The sequence below is a fragment of the Lissotriton helveticus genome, chromosome 3_1 (genome assembly GCF_964261635.1).
Source record: "Lissotriton helveticus chromosome 3_1, aLisHel1.1, whole genome shotgun sequence".
Classification (NCBI taxonomy): Eukaryota; Metazoa; Chordata; class Amphibia; order Caudata; family Salamandridae; genus Lissotriton; species Lissotriton helveticus.
Window position 1 is genome coordinate 1,533,669,239 of NC_136061.1, and position 25,493 is coordinate 1,533,694,731.

Sequence of the window (25,493 nt, forward strand, 5' to 3'; positions counted from 1 at the left end):
GGGTGCAGGCCTACAGAACCACTACACAAGAGTTGTCACTATATAGTCACATCTTTGGGCACCTTCATGGCAATCACTAACTTATACAGGATGATTAGAAGGGACATGATGCCGCCCTCAACCACCCTTCAGACCCAATGGGAGGAAGACTTGGGGATGCCTATACCCGAGCGCAACTCTATTAGAACGGGTTCCCAAAATATTGAGAAATGCCCATTTTAAGTGAATATATTTTTATGTTTTACACAAGGCTTGCCTCCCCTCAAGAAGAATAAATAGGTGTTTTCATGGAGTGGGAGCCGCATGCCCGGGATGAGGGGAGGTGGGAGAGGAGTTTCTTCACATGTTCCGGAGTTGCCCGTTTCTCACTGCCTACTGGGTAGAAGTCACAAATATGGTAGCAGATATCATTTAGAGAGAGGTCCCCTGCACCACAGGACACCGTTTATTATGTTGGTTTCCACACACTGCGAAGACAAAGGCCACAAGTGGGTTTCAAGACTTGGCTTTTATTCTTGCAAAGCAGGAAATCACTAGGAATTGGAAGGCTCCTGGAGACCCAAGCGGCAACATGGCGTAGAGAGATAGAGAGGTGGGCAGAATATGGAAGTGCAGTGCTGCTCAGAGAGGCTCTATGTGGCCTGGGCTCATTAGATAGGGTCAGAAACTGAGGGGTGCTAGTAGATTGTATGAAAAATCCAGATCACTCGTCACCAGTGTCATCACCAGTTACTCCCTTTGGGGTGACTCTTTAGCAATGCTAGAATGCTTGAGCCATCAATTGCCGAAGCATGTACTCCAATAGGCCGACACCAGACCATGAACTATGGTTGCCAACTACCCGGGATCAATCGAACTAGGAAGATTCCGAATGGGATACAAGCGCATGATGAACTGAGTTGTGGGCACAACTAGGGGAAGTAGGTGGGATTTCCAAGATATTTCAGATTATATTATATTGCCGAGGTTGTGTAAGATTGTGAGGTTGCTGTTCTTACTTCCATTGCTCGTTGCTTGACAATGATGGTAAATCAACAAAGTCTTTTTTATTTTTTTTAAACATTAATCTTTATTCGATTATACATCATAATCATAACAGATAAAAAACAAATGCCACATAAAATCCTTAAAAACCTTATTATACACAATCCAGTTCCTTTCAATCAGGTTACACAATCTTTAAACATTAAGATACAATTTAGAAATAGCGGACCAGACTATCATACACAACATGATATCTTAAGCACACACTATTTTATTCCAATATATGGCACCATTTAAAAACCCAGTCACCACCAGTATCACCACCTTGTCAAGTAAAAGCTGTAAATGTAGAAAGGCAGGACGAAATTGCATAAACCCCTTTCTTTTAAAAGTGGTAATAGATCTTTTACGCAGAAATTCATAAAATTTACAAAATAAAAGCAGGTGTATTAAGGTTGGGGGGGGTGGAAACAACCATCACAAGGATAGGTTAAAAGTGTGTGGGGATCAAACGGACTCAGAAGGAAATGGATCATTGTCCAGATAGAACCCAAACAAAATTTTGTGAGCACTGATCTATCTCTAGGCTGTTTAACTACTGTAAGATACAGTTCAGTGCCAAGGACGGCTTTCAGGAGCAGATAGGATCTGTAGGAGTATTTCTACAGCACCATAGTTTCCTTCCCATCTTTAAATCTGTTTACAATCCACTCCTCAAAAAGGCCCCTGTCACCCTTTTCAAGAACATGTGGCCTGTTAAAAATATCTATAAATTATAGGGAATGGGAAGTGGTTTTAGTATAGTTTATCCACTGATCTTTTGGCCCTAGGTGCACTCCAGACAGTCCTCAATCACACTCCTGTTGAACCACAGTCTCTCATCAACTTAAACTGAAATCTTTGACCTGATTCTCCATGTAATCTAAGCCTAGTTCCTCGTGGGTAAAAAAAAAGAGGCACTATTTGGACCCAGCCCCAATAATTTTCTAGAGAATCGATCCTATTTTAATCACCCTGCACTTAACGGTACCCCCAAATGGCTGCACCGTATGTCAAGAATGGGACATATTTCATTATGTAGATCTGCAACAGGGGCAAAATAGGCTTGTTACCCACCAACAGAGAAAATCTGAACAGGGCTCAACATGCTTGGGTAAATTTAGAGCAACGATTGGAAATACAGAGAAGCCAGTTGTTCTGCTGATCAAATAATACACCAAAATAAGGAAAGGTGGGAACCCTAGTAATTCTTTGCTCCTGAATATCAATGGGTCTAGTTTTTGCAGCCTTCCTCCCTCAAACCACATAATGAGTCTTTAAAACATTTGTATCTAGATCCAAATCATCCATGAAATTAACAAACCTATCAACCAGAAGCTTTAACCCATTTGCCATTCTGGCCATCAAAACGGCATCGTTCACATAAAAGCAGGCACACTGACTGACTAACTTAGGCAGATCAACCTGTTTTCATTCAGGTAGGTGTTCAAGCTATGTATATAGAACAGAACCAAATTGGTGCTATCACACAACCCTGCCTGACCCCCAGAGGGAGGCTAAATGATTCTGTTGTCTTCCCCTCCATACCGTATCTAACACAAGCGTTTACGTCGGTATGGAGAGCGTTAAGAAAAACAATAAACTGAGCTGACAGTCCCATTGCCCCAAGGATATCCCAGAGCTTAGCCCTGTTTACGTGATCAAAGGCGCTACTGAGGAACTTGAATGCAAGAAAAATTGACCCCTGTTTCGCCACCACGTTTTTCCCTATTATAAGGTTACGGTTCAAGCATTGTTCCAGCGTACCCATCCCCTCCCTAAATCCATATTGGACAAGGCAAATAATATCATTAGCCTGGGCCCAAGCTTCCACTCAGTGTAAAACAATACAGCCTACCACCATTAAAACTGAATTTACCAGGGAAATAGGTCTATAACAGATGGGGTCTTGCCAATTCCCCTTCTTAAACACTGGACTAGGATAGCAGATTTCCAAGACCGGGGTAAACTTAACTGGGACACAGAATTAAGAACGTTAGTCAAGAATGAAGCCCAAAGGTGTGGTTCAGCCTTGTATAAATCCAAAAGTATCCCAACTGGGTCCGGAGCTTTATTCGACAGACTTCCCATGATTGCTTCATAAACCTCCTCATAATCAAACCTAATCTCGAGTGGGTGCAAGTTGTCATACTGTTACCCTGATTTATGGGGAAATCTTGATCCATTGCATACACCTTATGGTTGAGGGGCAACCCAAAGGGATGGAGTGATGGAAGAACCTATGACATCTTGGGTGGCCACGTTGGGCTGCCTGCCATTAACCACAGGCCAAAATCTCCTGCAATCTCTGGAGGAGCAGATGGATACCAACCGATCCCAAGAGGCTTCTTTGAACTCGGCTTTCCGCTTCCCCAAAGCTAATCTGTATGCCCTTCTTGCATCCTTGATGATAACCTGGTTACATGGTTTAGTATTAAGGGCCTCACGCAGGTGATTGCCTGCCAACCTGCCTGCCAACCTGCATGCTTTATTGAACCAACCCGGTTTTATCCCCCTGGGTTTACTAGCCCTATCCCTTATGATGGCAGTGATAGAACTATTTAACTGGTAAAATGCTTACTCGATTGATACAGGTGAAGTTTCAAGTGCTAATAAGGGCTCCATTACGATACCAACATTGAATCAGACCACACCTTTAGTCAGTTTTGGAATTGAGAGGCTACGCTGTTTTACCCTAAGGCCCGCATCTTTTGTGGTTAAGCCAGTCAGGCCTGGATCAGGATTCATACCTGGACTAGCTTTTACTCTTAACCGATTTTCTATTGGGTTATGGTAGCTAAAGTTGGTTTCATGTACCACCCCTGGACTGACAAAACCATTGGGCGACCTAGGAATAAAAATGTAGTCAATGATGGTCTCTTTTCCCCAACCCACAAAGGTTGGTAATTCCATTGACAAGCTAGAGCCCACTCACAGAATATTTCTGAAACCAGCCTGCCCAAGCGCCTCCAATAACTTGTGGCCGGTCTGGTCAGTCCCATAGTCACTAGACAAAGAATATTCAACCTCAAAAGTGTTGCCATCATTAGAGTTATGCCCTAGCTTGGCGTTAAAATTCCACCTATTATTATGTTGAAGATTTAAAATAAGCATATGATCTGGCATCTAAAAGTGACACAGCCTTACAAAAGTACCACAAGGGATCGTGTCTAAAATGGCAACCGTGTAGGAGAGTTTCCTCGGAGTTCTGCCGCGCCAAATCGCCAAGCAGCGGATTCCCGGTGTCCCGGCAGGCTCCAAGCACGGGTACCAGACCGCCATGACTCAGAGTTGCCTGCTGGCCCGCCGTTTCTTCCCCTCCCCGATCCCCGCTGCTGCTCCCCTGCGGCCCCGCCCCTTTTGTATTCTGGACCCCTCCCTCGACCGCCCATTGGCCACCCCGCTCCCGCCTCCCAGCTGCTCCTGCATCCCACTTCGACATTTATGGAGGTCGCCTCGCGTACGGGCAGCGGGCGCGCCGATTGTGCGCCGAAGTTGCGCCAAAGGCAAGCCCGTCTGCGCCAGGACCGCGCCCAGCGCCAGGACCCCTACGACGCCGCCACCCTCCACGCACTCAATCCAGACCGGAGCCCCGCCTGCTACCGAGCCACCCCGAAATGCACCCACGGAGCCTTCAGCTGCCAAGCCTGCAAGTTCACCTGCCTCCGGACCTGCACCGCACCCGACAAGCCAAGCACCAGCAGCAACCACCTCAAGTGCATCCTGCTCAGCACACGCTCCGTCCTCAGGCACGCCGTCGAACTCTGGAACCTGCTCGACAACATCACCGGACGTCGCCTTCCTTACAGAAACCTGGATGAACGCCTCCTCAGCGCCTGACATCGCCATAGCCATCCCGGACGGATACAAGATCACCCGTAAGGACCGTGTAAACCAGACTGGAGGAGGCATCGCCATCGTACTCAAGAACACCATCCACATCACGACCAACCCCGACGACACCTTCACCACCGCCGAACAACTCCACTTCCAGATACACACCGATTCCAAGACCACCCTCAGAGGCACCCTCATCTACAGGCCCCCGGGACCACGCACACAATTCAGCGAAGACATTGCAGACTTCATCAGCCCGCACGCCCTCCCCTCCGCTGACTACATCCTCCTAGGGGACCTCAACTTCCACCTGGAGAACAACAAGGACAGCAACACCACCACCCTGCTGGACAACCTCTCCAACCTCGGACTCAAGCAACTGGTGAACACCCCCACCCACTACGCCGGCCACACGCTTGACCCCATTTTCTCCTCCAGCAAGCACATCTCCTTCAGTCACTCCACCGGACTCCACTGGACTGACCACAGCTGCATCCACTTCAGCTTCAGAACAACGACCCACCACCACCCACAACAGATTCCTCGCAGGAGCAAGATCACAACCGAGCAGCTCACCACCTCCCTCCGCCAGAACCCTCCCGCCAGCAAAACGGACCCCAACGAAGCAGCCAGCAACCTCACACAGTGGCTCACCAACTGCGCAAATGACCTCGCACCACTGAAGAACCCTCCCAGCAGACCCGGCAGCAAGAAAGCCTCCTGGTTCACCGACGAACTCAAGAACTCCAAGAAGAACCGCCGCACCCTCGAGAAAGCCTGGCGTCACGACCAGACCACAGACAACATGACTGCCCTCAAGCACGCCACCCGCAAACACCACCAGCTGATCCGCACCACCAAGAAGACAGCATTCACAGAACGACTGGACAACAACGCCCACAACAGCAAGGAACTCTTCAGCATCGTCAAAGAGCTCTCCAACCCCAGCGCCGGAAACAACGACATCACCCCCTTGCAAGACCTCTGCGACTCATTCGTCTCGTTCTTCCACCGCAAGATCGCCGATATACACAACAGCTTCGGCGCACCTACCACACACCCAACCACCGAACCAACGCCCCCCACCACCACCCTCTGCGCCTGGACCCCGATCAGCACCGAAGACACCACCCGCACGATGAACACCATCCACTCCAGATCACCAACCGACCCCTGCCCCCACCACGTCTTCAACAAGGCCGACTCCATCATCGCACCCCAACTCCGGGACATCATCAACACCTCCTTCAACACCGCCACCTTCCCGGAGATCTGGAAGCACGTCGAGCTCAGCGCCCTCCTGAAGAAACCAACAGCAGACTCCACCGACCTCAAGAACTACCGCCCCATCTTGCTCCTCCCTTTTCCTGCCAAAGTCATCGAGAAGACCCTCAACAGACAGCTTGCCGCCTTCCTCGAGACGAACGGATCCCTCAACCCCTCGCAGTCCGGTTTCCGAGCCAACCACAGCACCGAGACCACCCTCATCGCAGCCACTGATGACATCATATCCCTGCTCGACAACAGGGAAACAGCGGCCCTCATCCTCCTGGACCTCTCTGCAGCGTTCGACACTGTCTGCCACCGCACCCTAGTGCAGCGCCTCAGCAACAACGGAGTCCAAGAGAAGGCACTGGAGTGGATCATCTCGTTCCTCGCCGGAAGAACCCAGAGAGTCCGCCTCCCCCCATTCAGATCCGAGGCCACCGAAGTAATCTGCGGCATACCACAAGGATCATCACTCAGCCCAACCCTCTTCAACGTCTACATGAGCCCTCTCGCAGCCATCGCACGCAAACACAACCTCAACATCATCTCCTACGCCGACGACACCCAGCTGATCCTCTCCCTCACCAACGACCCTGCCACCGCCAGAACCAGCCTGCATGAAGGGATGAGAGACGTCGCCGAGTGGATGAAGAACAGCCGCCTGAAACTGAACTCAGACAAGACGGAAGTCCTCATCCTGGGATCATCGCCCTCCGCCTGGGACGACTCCTGGTGGCCGCCTGCCCTGGGCAGCGCACCCAAACCAACGGACCACGCACGCAACCTGGGCGTCATCCTGGACTCCTCCCTCACGATGACCAAGCAAGTGAACGCAGTCTCATCATCCAGCTTCAACACCCTGCGCATGCTCCGAAAGATCTTCCGATGGCTCCCCACCGAAAGCAGGAAGACGGTCACCCAGGCCCTCGTCATCAGCCATCTGGACTATGGAAACACCCTCTACGCGGGAACCACAGCCAAACTCCAGAAAAGACTCCAGCGCATCCAGAACGCCTCAGCACGACTCATCCTGGACATCCCGCGTCGCAGCCACATCTCCGCCCACCTGAAAGACCTGCACTGGCTCCCCGTCAACAAGAGGATCACGTTCAGACTCCTCACCCACGCACACAAGGCTCTCCACAACTTGGGCCCGAAGTACCTCAACAGCAGCCTCACTTTCTACACACCCACCCGCCAGCTCCGATCCGCCAGCCTCACCCTCGCCTCCGTCCCTAGAATTCGGAAATCCACCGTCGGAGGAAGATCCCTCTCCTACCTGGCAGCCAGGACATGGAACTCCCTCCCCACTCACCCATGGCTGACCCAGGATCACCTCTCCTTCTCGAAATTACTCAAGACCTGGCTGTTCGAGCAGTAGCGACCCTTCCCTCCCCCCCCCCTCCCCCCCTCAGCGCCTTGAGACCCTTACGGGTGAGTAGCGCGCTATACACATTTTTATGATTGATTGATTGTCTAAAGGGGGCGTGTGGGGAACCTGGAAATATAAAGAAAAGCAGCAGAGACGTACGTGCTAGGCAAGATGGCTGCCGAGGGGCGGGGATGCACCTGCTGACTCCCAGATCCGGTGAGGTGCGCAGCTTCTGCTTGGCGGGGGGCTCTCGAGACATCGGAGCCGCACCAGAAGGGGAGCACTCCGGACAATTTGCGGGCCGGTGGGGGCACTTCCTTCACCCACTGCACTGGAACGCCGGATCCGTGACTTGCGCATGTCCTGAGGCGGAACTGCGGCCTAAGACCCATACGGCGGATAAACCTCGTTGTTTGGTTGGGCCTAAGGCACCGAGAGCGGCGTGAGGAGAGAATCGTCGAGGGAGAAAGCATTGCTCCAATTGAGGAACTGAGTGCTGGAGGGGTACCTTGGTGACGCCACTGATCATGTTTGCCCAGAGTGAAGCACCGGAGACAGAAGTAAGGAGTTTCTGGCAGGGGGGGTAGTGGAGGGGATCGCTGCTGAGCAGAACATGCGGCTTGCTTGGGCAATACAGCATCGTCTGGAGGAGTTAGCGGGTCTGCCCTGAAGGTGCAATCTGCTGGGGCCGCCGCCTCCCTCCCCTCCCCCCTTTCTTGTGGTGCCGGCGGGTGCACTGGAATAGAGCACGGCGCACCACCGCGGGCACAGGAGGAGTGTAAACGGCACACAGGGTGCCCTGGGATAAACCACACTGTGTAAGTGCGCTGCTGGAGGGCCAGGAGTGGGGTCTGAGCTACTGGGAGAGCTTGCCCTGGGAGACCCAGAACAGCTGCGGTGGAGCGGGACCCCCACCCTCAAGTGTGTTGAAGTCTTCTGCCTCCCCTGCAGCGAAACATGGCATTACTAGGCTGTGTGGCAGAGTGTGGATAGCGACTTCCCCCGAGCCAGGCCCTGGGACAGTGTTAAGTTCCGCCCCAACAGAAGCACAGGGGTATCGGGGTGATCAGCGAGCGTGTTGCATACCCCTCCCACCACACAAGATACAGAGGACTGGGTTGGTGCTGCACGTGCAGCAGGAAAAGTACATTGCAAAAGAACTTACAATCGGTGGGGCAGTCGGTGCAAAGGGAAGTTGCGCTTGATGACCTCAAAGAAGACGACCTACAGCGAATCTGCTTGGAGGGGCAAGATGGCAAATATCAGCACTAAAAAAGACCCTACCATCAAGGACCTTTTTACTGAAACCTCTCCCAAGCGGGCAGATCAGGCCCTGGGAGTGGCCTCGCCAGAGCACCTGTCGACAGGTACAGACACTGGGCAGGAAGGAGGCGAGGAGGGTACGGTTACAAGGGGCTTTATGGAGTCCCTCATTGGTACACTGAGGAAGGATATAGCAACATTAAGGACGGGGATGGCAAACGACGTGACAGAACGGCGCCGCAGGGTGGGCGAACTTGAGCAGAGAGTGGACTCCGTAGAGAAAATGGGTGATGCTAGAGAGCAGGAACTGGAGTGACACCGTAGTGAGATACTTGCACTTAAAGAGGGTAATGCAGACCTCAACTACTATTTAGAAGATTTACAAAATTGGTCCAATAAGACGTAAGGGGGTTCCACTTCAGGCAGATGGCAACCGCCTCGAAGACTTTGTCACACGGCTGTTCTGCCAAATAGCTCCAGAACTGAGGGACATTAATATACCCTTGGACCATACACATAGGGCAGGTCTCCCATCCTCCTCGCCAGGTACCCCTCAGGACATCCTGACATGTCTACACTACTACCGACAGAAAGAACTTATAATGAATGAAGTACGAGCCCAGGCTTACGTCATTTTTGAAGGGATCAAGTTTCACCTTTTTCAAGGTCTTTCTCTCATCACATTGCAGCATTGTCGCTCTCTGAAACCCATTACTGATTTCCTGAGGGAAAAGGATGTGCGCTACAGATGGGATCACCCTTTTCGCCTACAGTTCATATGGGACAGTGAGACCCGCTCGACTCACACAGCCCCCCACACCCAAAGCAGCGGAAATCTTGGGCCTAGACCTGGAACAGGGGGAGTGGATGGATGAACGGGGATCCCCCTCCTCGCGCTTTCAGAGGCCCAACAGGCGAGGTCGGCTCCCTAAAGGCACGCTACAAAAACCTGTGAGCAAGCCATCAACCAGTGAAAGCATCATGGAGCAGTCAGCTCTAATCCAGCACCTTGCAAAGCAGGATTCTGCACCGGAACAAGAAAAAGAATAATGGTCCTGGAAGCAAGAGCCAAAAGGGACTGCGTATTCACAGATCTGCAGCGGAACTGGCTTTGGCCCGAATAGTCTTACACAGTATGGTTAGCCTGCTCGGCTCCGATCTCTGCTGCATGATAATCTTGTGATATTAGCATGCGCTGGCGGAGGACTCCCTTGACTGTTTCCATCTTGAATGACTCACAAGGCTTGCCTATGACATGGACCCCTCCCACGTCTACACTGTTTGTTCCTCAATTGGTATTGTTGTTTCTTTGCATGTTTTCAACCCCCCAGGTCCACACGCAGTAAATGCTTTAGATTGTTCCTTTCTCCAAATAGAGGAAAAGCAAAGCGTCACTCTTTAAAGTCATCATCTCTTCACTTTAACACCAACTCATGATAAAGGTAGTTAGCCTCAACGTACAGGACCTTAACTCTAAAAAAAAAATATATATATATATATATATATATATATATATATATATATATATATATATATATATAATAATAATAATAGTAGCGCTGCTGACGCAATTGAAGGCAATGTAATGTGACTTATGTCTTTTGCAAGAGACTCAATCTTGTGTAAAAGAACTGGAGTCGCATGAGATCGAGGCGGTTGAGCTTAACATCCCACTTCGCAATCATACACCCACTTATCCGCAGTCCACCAGTCGTATGCCGGAATTGACTATTTCCTAGTTTCCACCTCACTGTTGCGGACGGCGACGAAACCAAACAAACATCGAGGTGGACTCACTTTCTGATCACTCCCCCATTACCCTGGTATTGCGCTTACAGCCAACGAACAACAATCTAAAACCTGGAGACTCAATCCTAAACTGCTTACTAGCAGCTCGGATGAGGAGGAGGTTCGGGGAGTAATACAGGACTACCTCACCGTCAATGATACACCCCAGGTATCAATTCTGACGCTGTGGGACGTGCTTACGGCTGTAGTGCGGGGAACCTATATAGCAACAGCAGCAAGGAATTACAAAGATTGCAGGATCAAACGCGCGGAGTTAGAGGGGGCTGTGGCAGCATTGGAGGAAACACAAAGGCATAAGGGAACACATAAGTCAAGGCGACAATTGACCATTGCTAGGAAACAATTTCAAGTCTTAGATATGGACGCAGCCGAGTATGCATTACTCTGTAAGCGGCAGAAATATTATGCAGGAGGGAACAAGGCTGGTAAATTACTGGCGCATAGGCTAAGCACACAGACGCAGGCTTGCCACGTACAGGCTTTGACGGACCACTCCCTGAATACTCTGCCGAAAGATGTTGCGATCGCGGCAGAGTTTGGTCAGTTCTATGCAAATCTTTATGAAGCAAAGGCACAGCAACACGGGCATCACACCACATATATGGAACGGGTCCCCTGACCAAAGTAGCCACACCCCTAGACCTGGACATTACATTACAGAAGGTCCTTGACGCAATCAGGAGACTTCAGGTTGACAAGGCCCCAGGTCAGGATGGATACACTGCTGCTTTCTATAAAGTATACACAGCGCAGTTGTCCTTGGTACGTCTATACAACTCCTTTAGCTCCACAGGTACTCTGACAAAGAGCATGAAAACAGCTATAATATCAGTGTTACTAAAGCCCGGAAAAGACCCGGAACAATGCGTCTCATACCACCCCATATCCCTCCTGAATGTACATGTCAAACTGTTTACAGGGATCTTGACCACCAGACCAGGGAAATATATGCCTGGCCTGATTGACCCAGATCAATCGGGCTTTATTCCGGGACGCACATGTGGGGACAACACTAAACAAATATCCCACCTCATTGATAAAACCAATCGGTCGCAGTGCAAAGGCTACGCCCGCTTACAGAGAAGCACTGGTGTTTTTTAGAACAGGCAGTGGCTGGTACTCACATCTGGAAAGCCTCTTGGTTACCACGTAAGAGTTGCCCAGCAGGAGTGTATATTTCCTCGCTGGTCCGGGCTACAATGGGAGCACAGGATAAACGGAGCGTCTCTAAAGGTCTCTCCTTCCCCAATATCCCCTTTCACCTCGATCATAGGAAACACAGATTTCCCCCCCCCCCGCCATGAGCCGTACAGCTTTCTCTCGGTGGCAAAATGCCAACTGTAAACGAATAGGTGATCTCTTTGACGAACAAGGACTACAGGACTTTTCAGGGCTTCAAAAAGACTATGGTCTCCCGGAGTCGGAGAGATGGCGATATGCAGCCGTTCGCTACTGGGTGACTCGACCAGACACCCCACGCCAGCAGACCCCTTACGCAATTGGAGCGCTGGCTCTTCACACGAAATGAGGACCGGCATTTGCTTTCTGACATTTACTCTTTTCCGAACACCTCAGCTGTGCCCCTATTATCTCCAGCGAGAGCATCTAGATGGGAATTGGAATGCGAGCGCGCGTTCACAGATAAAGAATGGTCAGACATTTTGCAGCGTGCTCGTACGTCAGCGCACAGTGCAGCAGGGAGGGAAACCCTTCATAAGTTGGCACATTATTGTTATTATACACCCGCTCGCCTGTCTACGTGGAAACATGGGTGCAGTGACAAATGTTGGCGGGGCTGTGACAAAAAAAAAAACCACAGGTACCCTAACTCACTTTTTATGGCACTGCCCCAAACTGCATTGCTATTGGGAGGAGATACTGGCGGCTATAGATCAGATGTTTAAGACTGAGTTGCCCCGCTTCCCTAGCTATGTTCTCTTGGGTCTCCCCAATGCTTTGACATATGCCCTCCGTTCACTCAGGGAGAGGGCCATAACTCTAGCATTGTGTGCAGCTAAGCAAGTCTGACTCTCATGCTGGGGGACTGATGTTATACCCACACATTCAGACTGGTTACATAAACTCTGGGACCTATTGAGAATGGCGAAATTATCCGCAGTTGTAGATCACACACTCCCTAAATTTGAGACTTGGAGCCCTTGCCTTAAATACTTGTCCAGCATTTCGAGAACTCACATGCCCGAGATATTCACGTGTTTTGCGCTTAACAGCGGGCACGCAACCTGACTCTTAAATAATACAGGGGTGGAAGCTGGATTATATTGACGTTAATGCAGTTCAGGCAGGCCTGGTTGGGTGCTTGGTAAGTTTAATTATTAATGTGTATAGTTGATTATTGTTTCTTTATAGTCTTCTTTTTCCCCTCTTTTTTTTTCTCTTTTGTTTTGTTTGCCTTTCGCCGCCAGCCATTGATGGTTTGTTGTAGGCGGATGATTTGTATAATTTCAATTCATTGTTTGAAAATTAATAAAAAGTGATACAATCCTAAAAAGTGCCTCAACATGGTACCCAGGGTTACTGACAGAATTATAAAAGTTTGCTGGGAAAAAGTGGAAATCTTTAGAAATAATCACCCATGGCGGGCTAGAAGAGCAGGGGATGCCCGGGTAAATGGATGAAAATATGGGGCCCCTTGAACAAGAGTAGAGGTTTCCTTTGCACCCCTTTTAATGACCCTTCCCCATTTAATGTTGACAATGTGACATTGTGAGGTTCAGTGGATTAATGGGACCGTGATTCAATTAATACAGACATTTAACTTCTGTGCCGATTTATATTATATTGTAACTAAACTAGGTGCAAATTTCGAATGTCTTGAAGATGGAACTGCGCTGTATTTGTTTTATATGTGTTTTATGTTTATTTTCAAATATAAAAAATGTATATTTAAAAAAAATGTATAATAATAATAATGACCCATAATAACTGGATTCCACTGTGCATCAGGGGGATTGGAAATACCTTCAAGTTATTTGAGAATCGGACCAGGGTAATTAATCCCCCTCGCGGCCTAAAACCAAGGGAAGGAGTTGCTGCCACACAGAAACTTTCATATCCATCCCAGCCACCTGGATCGAAGGCCCAAGTCTCCAGGAGCACAATAATATCAAAATCAGATACCTGCTATACTCCAGCATAAAATTCTAAGTGAACGACCTAGGATACTGGAAGGTGTAGATCCATAGCAGACGGGGGAATCAAATCTATTTCTTGACAGGAATAGCTATTTGATCAATTGGGATAACTGGGTGCCTGAAAGTGCAGTGATTCATACTGTCCTTTGTTCGAGGATAGGGCTGTAAGCAATGATAGAAAAAGCCAAGCGGAGGGATGTTAAAACCTGCTACCTTGATGAACAGTGGAGCAGAACTTTGAAGTAATCACTTGGCCAAAGCAGGAGACCTGCAATTGATCACAACACAATCTCACTCTAGGGATTTTTGTATGGAACAAACCCACCCAAACCCTTCTAACAAACAAAATATAGTCATAGTCCTTACAGTCAATGTGGAGGACGTTGTTTTCTAACCAATGACAGAATTTTTTTATTTTTTATTTAGTTGGTCGGTGGTTTCATTGATGTTTGCGTTTATACTTGGTACCCCTGACAAAATAGCTACATAGGGACAACAATCCGGGGGTAAACTTAGGCATGGTAGCCCCTCATCCCGCCTGACACTCCTACCCACCACTACCCCTGGCTCCGATTGAACAGTCTAGCTATTTGGAATCCTCTCTACCTCTGCTGCAGGTAGTGCCAAAGGTGCCAAGGGCTGGGAGCACTGCAAAAGCGGGTTATAAACACAAGTAACCGATCCTTCCATCGCTTGGCCTCGAGACAAAGTTTCACACCCATTTTTATAGTTCTGATCCGGTCCAAGGGACCTGCTTGTGGGGCAGATTGAATTCATGGATTCTTTTGTAGGTTTGATCCCTTCAGCTAGTTTTATTATAGCTAACTCTATAATGGATAGTCTTATCAATCAAAGGAGCAATACTTTGTTGGATCGCATCCTTAAATTTGCCGAGCACATCAGACCAGTCCGTGTTAGCAGCACTTCCTGGGCCTGGACAGTTAAAGCTGGGCCGGGATCTTGATGTATTAGAACCTTTCGAGCCCTTCGCTTTTGCGGTTTGTTTATTCTGCCGTTTCCTTTTGGGCTCAGTTGTAAATTCACAGTCAGGGTTTAAAAAAAAATAAAAAAGGTGTTTAAATATGTTTAATGTACAGCAGCCCCCTCTCTTATACAAATAAATCCCCGAAGGCAAAGTAAACCTTAAACATATTAAAAACAATAATCAAAGATAAGGAATCTAGGATGAGTCCATGTTGCAATCCTGCTTTTTGAGACCCAGACAAAAGTGAAATGGGAGGGATGGTACCTCACATAACTGCCTCATTCTTTAAAATAAACTATGATTACATACATAGGCATCCCTTAATGCAACAAACCAACACAAAAATTATATAGAATGTTGAGATAAAGTTATATTGGCTTTTTTTTTGGGGGGGGGGGGGGGGGGGGGGAAATCAAACTCCACCTAGAAAAAATATAAATAATACCAAGCAAAGAATAAGATCCAAAACAATCCTCTGTACAGTAAATAACATATAAGAGAAACATGCAACAAGAACAAAATCTTTCAATCAACCACAAGCAATGAAAAACACACCATCCTAAGCCAAACCACTGGATCCAAAAAATTGGATCCAAAATTAATATGTTTCCGAAGTTGTGGATACTAAATAAAAGTAAGACCAAATTAACAAGACAGTATTTTGGTGGAATACCACAGCATCGCCTGTAAAGCTACTGGCTTTGCTGATATTTTATTTCCTTCTAATGGTTTATAGTACACTGGACCATAAAGCATTGAAATATGGAAGTCCATGGATGGCTATCTTGTGTCTGTTTATTATATTTTACAAAAAAAACATTATAGGAAGACCATCCCTATTTACATGTGTACAAATGAGTAGCTATCTTGGAATGGTTTTTTAATACTTTACACAACAAAAACCTCAAAAGATAGCCACCATTATAGCTGCATGCTTATGCATAGGTGGCCGATACAGAAAAGGGGGTGGTGATGAACAGAGTGTCTGAATTAAGCAGACCACTCTTACCCAGTCCAAAGATCAGGGCTTGATCCATCACCGTTATTTATCTCACTGCCCCATCCCAGCTCAGAACCTGGCTATATGCAAATTAGTCTGTCCCTGGCCCAGTGCATCATGGGAACAGGGCAGACCAAACTACCAAGCCAATTCTTCACCAGAAAGGAGACAAGCTACCGGGGACCGGTTTCTGGCATTTCAGCCTCTTCGGCCCGGCTTGCTTGAATCCTGATGGAGCAGTGAGAAAGGGACTCATGTCTGAGTATACCCTGCCACACCTATAGTGGCCAAAAACGATACAGAAAAGGGGGTGGTGAGGAACAGAGTGTCTGAATTAAGCAGACCACTCTTACCCAGTCCAAAGATCAGGGCTTGATCCATCACCGTTATTTATCTCACTGCCCCATCCCAGCTCAGAACCTGGCTATATGCAAATTAGTCTGTCCCTGGCCCAGTGCATCATGGGAACAGGGCAGACCAAACTACCAAGCCAATTCTTCACCAGAAAGGAGACAAGCTACCGGGGACCGGTTTCTGGCATTTCAGCCTCTTCGGCCCGGCTTGCTTGAATCCTGATGGAGCAGTGAGAAAGGGACTCATGTCTGAGTATACCCTGCCACACCTATAGTGGCCAAAAACGATACAGAAAAGGGGGTGGTGATGAACAGAGTGTCTGAATTAAGCAGACCACTCTTACCCAGTCCAAAGATCAGGGCTTGATCCATCACCGTTATTTATCTCACTGCCCCATCCCAGCTCAGAACCTGGCTATATGCAAATTAGTCTGTCCCTGGCCCAGTGCATCATGGGAACAGGGCAGACCAAACTACCAAGCCAATTCTTCACCAGAAAGGAGACAAGCTACCGGGGACCGGTTTCTGGCATTTCAGCCTCTTCGGCCCGGCTTGCTTGAATCCTGATGGAGCAGTGAGAAAGGGACTCATGTCTGAGTATACCCTGCCACACCTATAGTGGCCAAAAACGATACAGAAAAGGGGGTGGTGATGAACAGAGTGTCTGAATTAAGCAGACCACTCTTACCCAGTCCAAAGATCAGGGCTTGATCCATCACCGTTATTTATCTCACTGCCCCATCCCAGCTCAGAACCTGGCTATATGCAAATTAGTCTGTCCCTGGCCCAGTGCATCATGGGAACAGGGCAGACCAAACTACCAAGCCAATTCTTCACCAGAAAGGAGACAAGCTACCGGGGACCGGTTTCTGGCATTTCAGCCTCTTCCTTCTAATGGTTTATAGTACACTGGACCATAAAGCATTGAAATATGGAAGTCCATGGATGGCTATCTTGTGTCTGTTTATTATATTTTACAAAAAAAACATTATAGGAAGACCATCCCTATTTACATGTGTACAAATGAGTAGCTATCTTGGAATGGTTTTTTAATACTTTACACAACAAAAACCTCAAAAGATAGCCACCATTATAGCTGCATGCTTATGCATAGGTGGCCATCATGAAATAGTTTGCAGGAAGGTATAACAAAAACAATTGAAAGATGGATGCCTGTGTGTGCATACTCTCAAACAGCACATTGGAATCATTCAAACCCACTTCAAGATGAGCGCCACTTGTAGATACAACGCACTGCAAGCGGCAGTGAGGTGCAGGTCAGTAGCATCTGAGTAGGTGCCAGTCATTAACAAAAGAAAAAAATACAGGTCAGCTTTGTTACTCCTTTCCTTGTTCCCTTTCTGGTTTCTCTCTCCATTAATTTTTTCTTTCATTGCTTCTTACTTCATTCTTCTTTACTTCATTTTTCTCCTTGGATACCATCTCCTTCTGTCTTTCCTCCCTCAACTTCCCTTCCTCCCTCTCATTTCCACACACTCTGTTCATTACTCCTTTCCTTCCATTTCTCCTTTTCTGCTTTTCGCTCTCTCTCTTCCCTATATTATCTCTGTCATTCCTTTGTTTGCTCAATCCTTTCCCTTAATATTATTCAAAGTACTTCATAAAACAATATTTCATTCATTAATTTGTATTTAATCTTTGCCTCAGAATGATAGTCTTAGTTATGGAGATAGCTGCTGATATAGATTTTTTGTAGAGCACTATAAAGCTTAATGTACCTATTCTTAAATCTTGTCGTATTAAAGCAGGGCTATTGTCTAGAAATAAGAGGCAAAACTGGTCCATGGGGACCATGCACATAAATCTTTCATGATACAGTTCTTCGGTCCTTAATAAAGAGTGCTTAATGGAGCAGGACGGGGGGCTCCAGGAGTTGTGTTTTAGTGTCTGGGCCCTTTTTGTGCTGTAATTTTATCCATATTCTAGGTGGTAGCTCAGGGTGTTTCCAAATGATCCAAGGAGTTTTCACCTTTGAAAGGGTTGGAGACACAAATGATCAAACCAATCCTCCACATGCATGCAACACCTTCCATTCCTCACATACGAATTGTGTACATATGTTATCACGCCCCCATCAAGGTTCCCCTCATCTCCACTCTTAAGTGATTACCTACATATGGCTAGTAGTTCATTTCCTCAGCACAAAAGGTGGCTGTCACCTTCCCAAGTATCATTCCAGAGTTTCAGGCCCATCCTTTCTCCTCTGACCAAGATCTGATACTTTTTCATCTTCAGGCTATGGCTACCATAATATTCTCACATAGCTGGAACAGACATTCTTCTCTTCCTCCCCAACGCAAGCCCCCTTCCCCCCCCAAAAAATAATCAGGCTATGGCTACCATAATATTCTCACATAGCTGGAACAGACATGCTTCTCTTCCTCCCCAACGCAAGCCCCCTTCCCCCCCCAAAAAATAATCTAATGCCTTACCAAATATATACCTGTCGCCTTTAGCACCTCCTCTCCATTGCACCCCCATGTTCCCTTCTTTTTCCGGGACTCTACAGAAAGCTCCTCGTCTAAGGCTCCTTATTGACTCTTTTCACCTACTCTTTTCTTAAGTGCCAAGGTTCCATACAGGTTCACTCTGCAGCAGGATTCCGCTATGAAACTATGCGATTTCAATGGCTGAACACAGCTCAGGATGAGGGTTAAACTTTGCTGTCCTGTAATTTATCATAGAGGATCCACAGATGGAAATTATGTCTGCATAAGGGACAACTGATGGGCAGTTTATTTTCTAAAATAGAAGAAAACAATTGTTTAGAGGCCCTGAAGAAACCCATAACTGGGCGAAATGAGTTGGCTGCGTGGAAATTATTTTCCTCAACTAGATGTTTGAATAAAGATTTGCAAAAACTAAGGAAATTACCTCGCGATTCATCCATCTGTGATCAAATAGCATTTTGCTGTCACTTAATTTCTGTCTTGAAGTTGACTCTCCATTGCGTTTTCAAAAAAAACTTTTAAAATAGTTGTTTTAATATTTACATAGCTGGTCCTAGTCCCATGATATAGTATTAGGATTTTAATCTGAACTCTAGTTTTCTACATAGGACAGCTAGGCCTGTCACAGTGAAAAATAGCTTTTGGGTGCCAGTCACTGTAAGGACACTTTAACATTAAATTTCTACATGTCCCACTTTCAAAAAACCATGCACCATACACTTTGGGCTGCAAGGCCTACACAAGGGTGGCTTCTAAATATTTAAAAGTAACATTTTACGTGTCAAAAGGGTTTATTTTGACAGGTCGAATTAAAATGTTTACACTGCTACAGTCAGGCTCCAATGGTAGACAAGAAGCCATGTTTCCACTGCCATTGTTGTAGATGGCACAATAACTATTCCCAACCACTAGTGACATTTAACTTCCAGGTCATGGGTACATTTTGTACCATATACTAGGGACTTATAGGCAAGTTAAAAATACCAATTGGGAGTACATCAATTCTACCCCAATCAATCAATCAATCAATCAGGTCATTTGTAGAGCGCACTACTCACCCGTAGGGTCTCAAGGCGCTGGGAGGGGGGGGGGGGTGCCGCTACTGCTCGAACAGCCAGGTCTTGAGCTTCTTCCTGAAGGAGAGGTGGTCTTGGGTCAGGCGCAGATCGGTGGGAAGTGAGTTCCAGGTCTTGGCGGCCAGGTAGGAGAAGGATCTTCCTCCTGTTGTCGCTCTTCGGATGCGGGGGACGGCGGCGAGGGCGTGGTTGGTAGATCTGAGGAGGCGCTTGGGAGTGTAGAAGTTGATCCGGTTGTTGAGGTAGCTCGGGCCTTGGTCGTGTAGGGCTTTGTGTGCGTGGGTGAGGAGACGGAAGGTGATTCTCTTGTTGACCGGGAGCCAGTGCAGATCTCTCAGGTGTCCGGAGATGTGGCTGCGTCGGGGGATGTCGAGGATGAGTCTCGCCGAGGCGTTCTGGATCCGCTGGAGTCTCTTCTGGAGTTTGGCAGTGGTTCCGGCGTAGAGGGCGTTGCCGTAGTCCAGTCGGCTGGTGACGAGGGCTTGGGTGACCGTCTTCCTCGTCTCGGTGGGGATCCACCGGAAGATCTTACGTAGCATGCGCAGGATGTTGAAGCATGACGAGGAGACGGCGTTGACTTGTCTGGTCATGGAGAGGGAGGAGTCCAGGATGAAGCCCAGGTTGCGTGCGTGGTCCGTCAGTTTGGGCGCGGTGCCCAGGGCGGGGGGCCACCAGGAGTCGTCCCAGGCGGAGGGCGTGGAGCCCAGGATGAGGACCTCCGTCTTGTCTGAGTTCAGTTTCAGGCGGCTGGTCGTCATCCATTCGGCTACGTCTCTCATCCCTTCGTGCAGGTTGGCTCTGGCGGTGGCGGGGTCGTTGGTCAGGGAGAGGATCAGCTGGGTGTCGTCAGCGTAGGAGATTATGTTGAGGTTGTGTTGGCGTGCGATGGCCGCGAGGGGGCTCATGTAGACGTTGAAGAGGGTGGGGCTCAGTGAGGATCCTTGAGGGACGCCGCAGATGACTTTGGTGGCCTCTGACTTGTACGGTGGTAGGCGGACTCTTTGTGTTCTTCCGTCGAGGAAGGAGGTGATCCATTCCAGTGCCTTCTCCTGGATTCCGATGTTGCTGAGGCGCTGTACTAGGGTGCGGTGGCAGACAGTGTCGAAAGCCGCGGAGAGGTCCAGGAGGATGAGGGCCGCTGTTTCTCCGTTGTCCATCAGAGTTCGAAGGTCGTCGGTGGCGGCGATGAGGGCGGTCTCGGTGCTGTGGTTCGCTCGGAAGCCGGACTGTGAGGGGTCGAGGGATCCATTCGTCTCGAGGAAGGCGGCCAGCTGTTTGTTGACGGTCTTCTCGATGACTTTGGCCGGGAACGGGAGGAGCGAGATGGGACGGTAGTTCTTGAGGTCGGTGGGGTCTGCTGTGGGTTTCTTGAGGAGAGCGCTGAGTTCGGCGTGCTTCCAGCTCTCAGGGAAGGTGGCGGAGTCGAAGGAGGTGTTGATGATGTCCCGTAGGTGGGGTGACAAATATCGGAGTACTGGCACTACACCACTGGTTAACAGTGTGAAAGTGCACACAGTTCTAAAGCCAACAAAGATATAGGGTTCACCAAAAGCGAAAAATCAGGGGTGACCACACAGCAAAGGCAGATTTCCTACAACCACCAATACCATTCCCGCTCCATCACTAATATCACCAGCAATAACACCTCCACCTGAGATATTCTACGGCTATTAAGCACTGCCAAAGGCAATAGGTTTGGCTTTAATATGCAATGGCAAGGAAACAATCTGCAAGTAACTGCATTACCACAATCTAATCTGGCAGCTACTACTGTTTGGCTTGGATAACTGGGTAGCAGGTACTAGTCATGGAGGAATTAAGACCTTTCCTTAAAACCCCAAAATAAACAAAGCATGCAGGCAACATCTTAACAATCTGCGTTTAGAAGAAAAGTCCTCATTGAATACCATACCAAGATAGTGAACTGTTCTGGCAGGTGAGAGGTGGAAGCCCGAGTGAATCTGAACCTCAACCGGAGGACCAGATATATGGCGGCGCACCAAGCACCATAAACTTGGTTCTATCAGAGTTGAGTTCAAGGCAGTTTCTAGACATCCAGTGTGCAACTGTTCTGAGAACCTGTTGGAAGTTTAAGTCCTTGTTGCGGTTTCCATCAAGTCTCAGAATCACCTGGATATGTCCTCAGCATAACATATACAGGAAAGATGGTTGATCTAATGAGATTTGTAAGAGAAGCAACATACAGATTGAATAAAGTCGTACTTAGTGAGGAGTCCTGAGGAACCTTGCAGCATAAAACTTAAATTATGGCGTAGCAGCTGCCATAGGCAAGATCCATGCGGGGCAAGGATCATCAGAAGAGCCAAGCACTGTAGATTTCCTAGTCTTGAAAGTCCAGGCAGTAGTCACGGAACACAACTGGCAAACATTAGCGCCACTGAGTCTTAAAGTAGTACAGGACAACCCAATTGCTGCATTATAGATAGGCACCAGTCTTACTGGGAGAAAAACTCTGGTGAGTAAATAGAATTTTATCTCTGAAGAAAGTGGAAAGATTTGCAAAGCAAAAGTGGGAGTAGTCAATTGGTGAATGCAAATCAAATTGGAAAATTCCTTCACCACTACTGATTCGCATAACTGGAATGTGGCAAACATATGGAGATGAGGGACGGAGCGCTGAAACTTTTCAGACCCTCACCCCCAGTCATAGATCTGGGTTGAATTCACCATCACTCTTTAGCTCACTTCGCCACCTCAGTTCAGACCCAGCTATATGCAAAAATAGTCTTGACCCTGTGCCTCATGTGAACAGTCCATCCCGAACTGCCAAGCATCCTGGGACCGGAAACCGGTCCTAGGATGCTTGTTTCCAGTCCAGGGAGGACCTGGCCTGGCAGTTCGGGCTGGACTTTTCCTATTGGGTGCAGGGCCAAGACTGATTTGCATATGGCTGGGTCCAAACTGGAATGGCGTGGTGAGCAAAAAAACAATGGATTTAGGTCCAGATCTCTGTACTGGGGTGAATGTATGACATTGTTCTGCATTCTGTCCATCAATTATTCTTTTTGCATAACTGGAATGTGTCCATCTAATTTATTGTTTATGAACTTTAAATACAGCCAAGTATGAAGCTCTGGCATGAGGCTGCAAGTCCTAACACCTAAGCCATTCAAAACACAAACATTTACTTATACAGCACCAAGTGCTCGAGAATACCAGGGAGTCGCAGGGATGAACGAAGTAAACTGTTTATAAAGGAGTAATTAGATTCAACGGTGTTCAAATTGGAAGTCAAAAGATTCGGCGAGGAAATCAAAACATTTAATTTCCCTATTGTTAGTTTGAAGATCTGCATCTTGAAATTTGTGGCCAAAAGATTCAAGCAAGGCACTCAGATTGTTTAGATCAATGTTAGCAGAATTATATCTAGGTGTTGAAGGGGAAGTGGGGGTAAGCATGGTAGAATGATTCAAGTAACTTGAAAACAAAAGCAGCTCTGTATGGTCAGATGAACTAACTGGTACATAAAATAAATCTAATACACATTTTTCAAATCCAAGTTATGTCCTGTAATAGGATTAGGTTCATTAACTAACTAACTGTGTTAGACCCAAAGTGGCGTAGGCAGACAGCAAGTTATTAGACAAGAACAAGTAGGGTAAATGTATCCAGATCAATAATTATAGGAGGTTAATACTAATATCTATTTTTGTATCGCTTTTAATACTAGTGAAAATATTATGCCATACCAATTCTCATTCATAAATCCACCATGATCCAATGACTTATTGAAATTGTCTTCACTACTAAATACTTTAATTAAAACAGCAGAGTTTGTTTACATGATATACATTCACTGCTAAAGGCAACACATGTTTCGCCAAAAACCCCGTTCTCAAGGCTTGAAATAATATCTAAGGTATGTTTGGCTTGCTTGAATAAAGTTTGTCATGCATTTTTTTAGCCACCCAATTACTTGCGTGTATCTGTGAAACGTGAGAGTTCTGGGGTCGATCCTATTTCACTACAGCATTAAGATATTTCTCCTGTATGAGAGTGAATCATTGAAAGGGGAATATACTACGAACTGGGCCTTAATAAGAGGGGGGGCAGGACTCCAATGACAAGCTGCATCTATTACTTTATAAAAAGATTTTTAATGTCGTTAAACATACTGCCAACAACCCATTCAAGACAGAAATTAGCAGACAACACTAACTGTAGAATAAAGACTATGAATAAAAACATTTTTTTTAATCAGGTCATCCACTGGAAAGACAATAAAATAAAAACGTGGAAAGCGCAGAGTTCTCATTTTTCCGAGTTCCGTGTGTGGGCATACCATGACCCAGTCAAATGTTTTTTCCACTTCGTATTCTGGGATTTTTAATCCTCTTTAGCCCATCAGAAAATCAAGACTACAAGACCCAGAAGGCAAAGAAACCCCCTTGAATAAAAAAGTTACACGCGTCTTTAACTGAAAAACTTGAGACCTCTTACAATCTCAGCACTGCTACAGACCAAATATGCATAAGGCACAATTCACTGTCGCCTCATTTTACCAATCCACTTATCTGAGCCACACCCCAATGTATAGCAGCCCCCTTTCCCTGCAGACTCCTTATGTTCAGATATCTCCCCTGGCACCTTCCCCCCTGGCAGGACTGCTCATCCACATGGTGCTTCCTCAGATCCATCTGACTCCATTCTCACCAGTTTCCTCACCTAACCAGCCCCCTTCTCATTGGCATGTCACTTTCCTACTTTCCAAGCTACCGCCTCGGTTCCCTAAAGCCTACCACGTTCCCGAAAAGGATATCCCCGCACAGCAGGCTGCCCCGGCCTGAGTCGCAGGCGCTGATGCCGGTCGGCAGGAGGGCGCCCTCCCCCGGAGAGCCCAGCGCCTCCTTCTCGAAGAAGACGAAGCGGCGCCACTGCAGGTAGGCAGCCATCCTGAGGCCGGACGGGACATGTGACTGTGGCTTCCAGTGTCATATGACCAGCGGGAGCCGCCGACATCAACAACGGACTTCCTCCCAGTTCTCCCGTCACGTGACCTGGCTGTGTGATAACCGACTGGCTTTCTCCGTGAGTAGGTGACGTTGTTCGTCATTACCGAGACACGATGTTCCATCGAAGATTGGGCTGGTCTCAGGGAGTAAAACACAGGAATACGTAAGCATAGCTGCCAAGGTTTCAGATTGCCATGTGTGACATTTAAAAAATGTGAGTGAAATTATGAGTGACATTTCAACGACTATGAGTGACACTTTCTGTTGTGTTTAGAATACTTGTGTCCACTACGGGACACCTTACCTGATGTGCTTGCCAGGGTCCCTGCGAGGACACCGTACCAGCAGTGAGGTCGTCAGCTGATAACTGTCAGAAGTGACAGTTATCAGCTGATCGCCAAGCTGACTGCAGCTCAGCACCGACGCCTGTAGGAGCATGCGTGTTGGCTCGTATTAAATAAAGGAATTCTCTAATCACATGGTGGAGTAATTCTTAACAATACTGGTGACGTCGAGCCAACACGGAACCCACGGAAAATTAATAGGAAAAAAAAGAAAGAAGTCAAGCGGTCATCCACGCTACTCCGTCATTGTGCTGCTAGTGGTATTTACAGAGGAATAAAAAAAATAAACCAGGCACAAAGAAACAGGAACTTAAAAAAAAAGACTTTGGCGATCAGAAACAAAATATGGAAAAAAAACTGCCATGGAAACGAAGTGAGTAATTTGCAATATCTGTCAAAAACGGAGCATTAACGTGTGTGGCAAGAGCAACAAGTTAACAGGAACTTAACCTACTGTTGAGTAGCTTTCAGCGAAGTATTGAAAATTTGTGTGCAGATAGAGTGTAAACTGACAGAAATCATCTGCAAATTAAAATCGTCATCTAGTTGTATGACTAAATTGC

The 25,493-nt window shown here is 47.5% G+C and overlaps 1 protein-coding gene across 1 annotated transcript in view; it reads right to left on the reverse strand.

Moving 5' to 3' along the window:
- Positions 1–24,581, reverse strand: part of VPS11 (VPS11 core subunit of CORVET and HOPS complexes) — a 141,414-nt gene extending 116,833 nt beyond the window's left edge. Inside the window, exon 1 of the mRNA XM_078682206.1 lies at positions 24,394–24,581. Coding sequence (XP_078538332.1) covers positions 24,394–24,526 — 133 coding nt within the window. The 5' untranslated portion in view covers positions 24,527–24,581. The remainder of the gene's footprint in view (positions 1–24,393) is intronic.
- Positions 24,582–25,493: the final 912 nt, after the last annotated feature.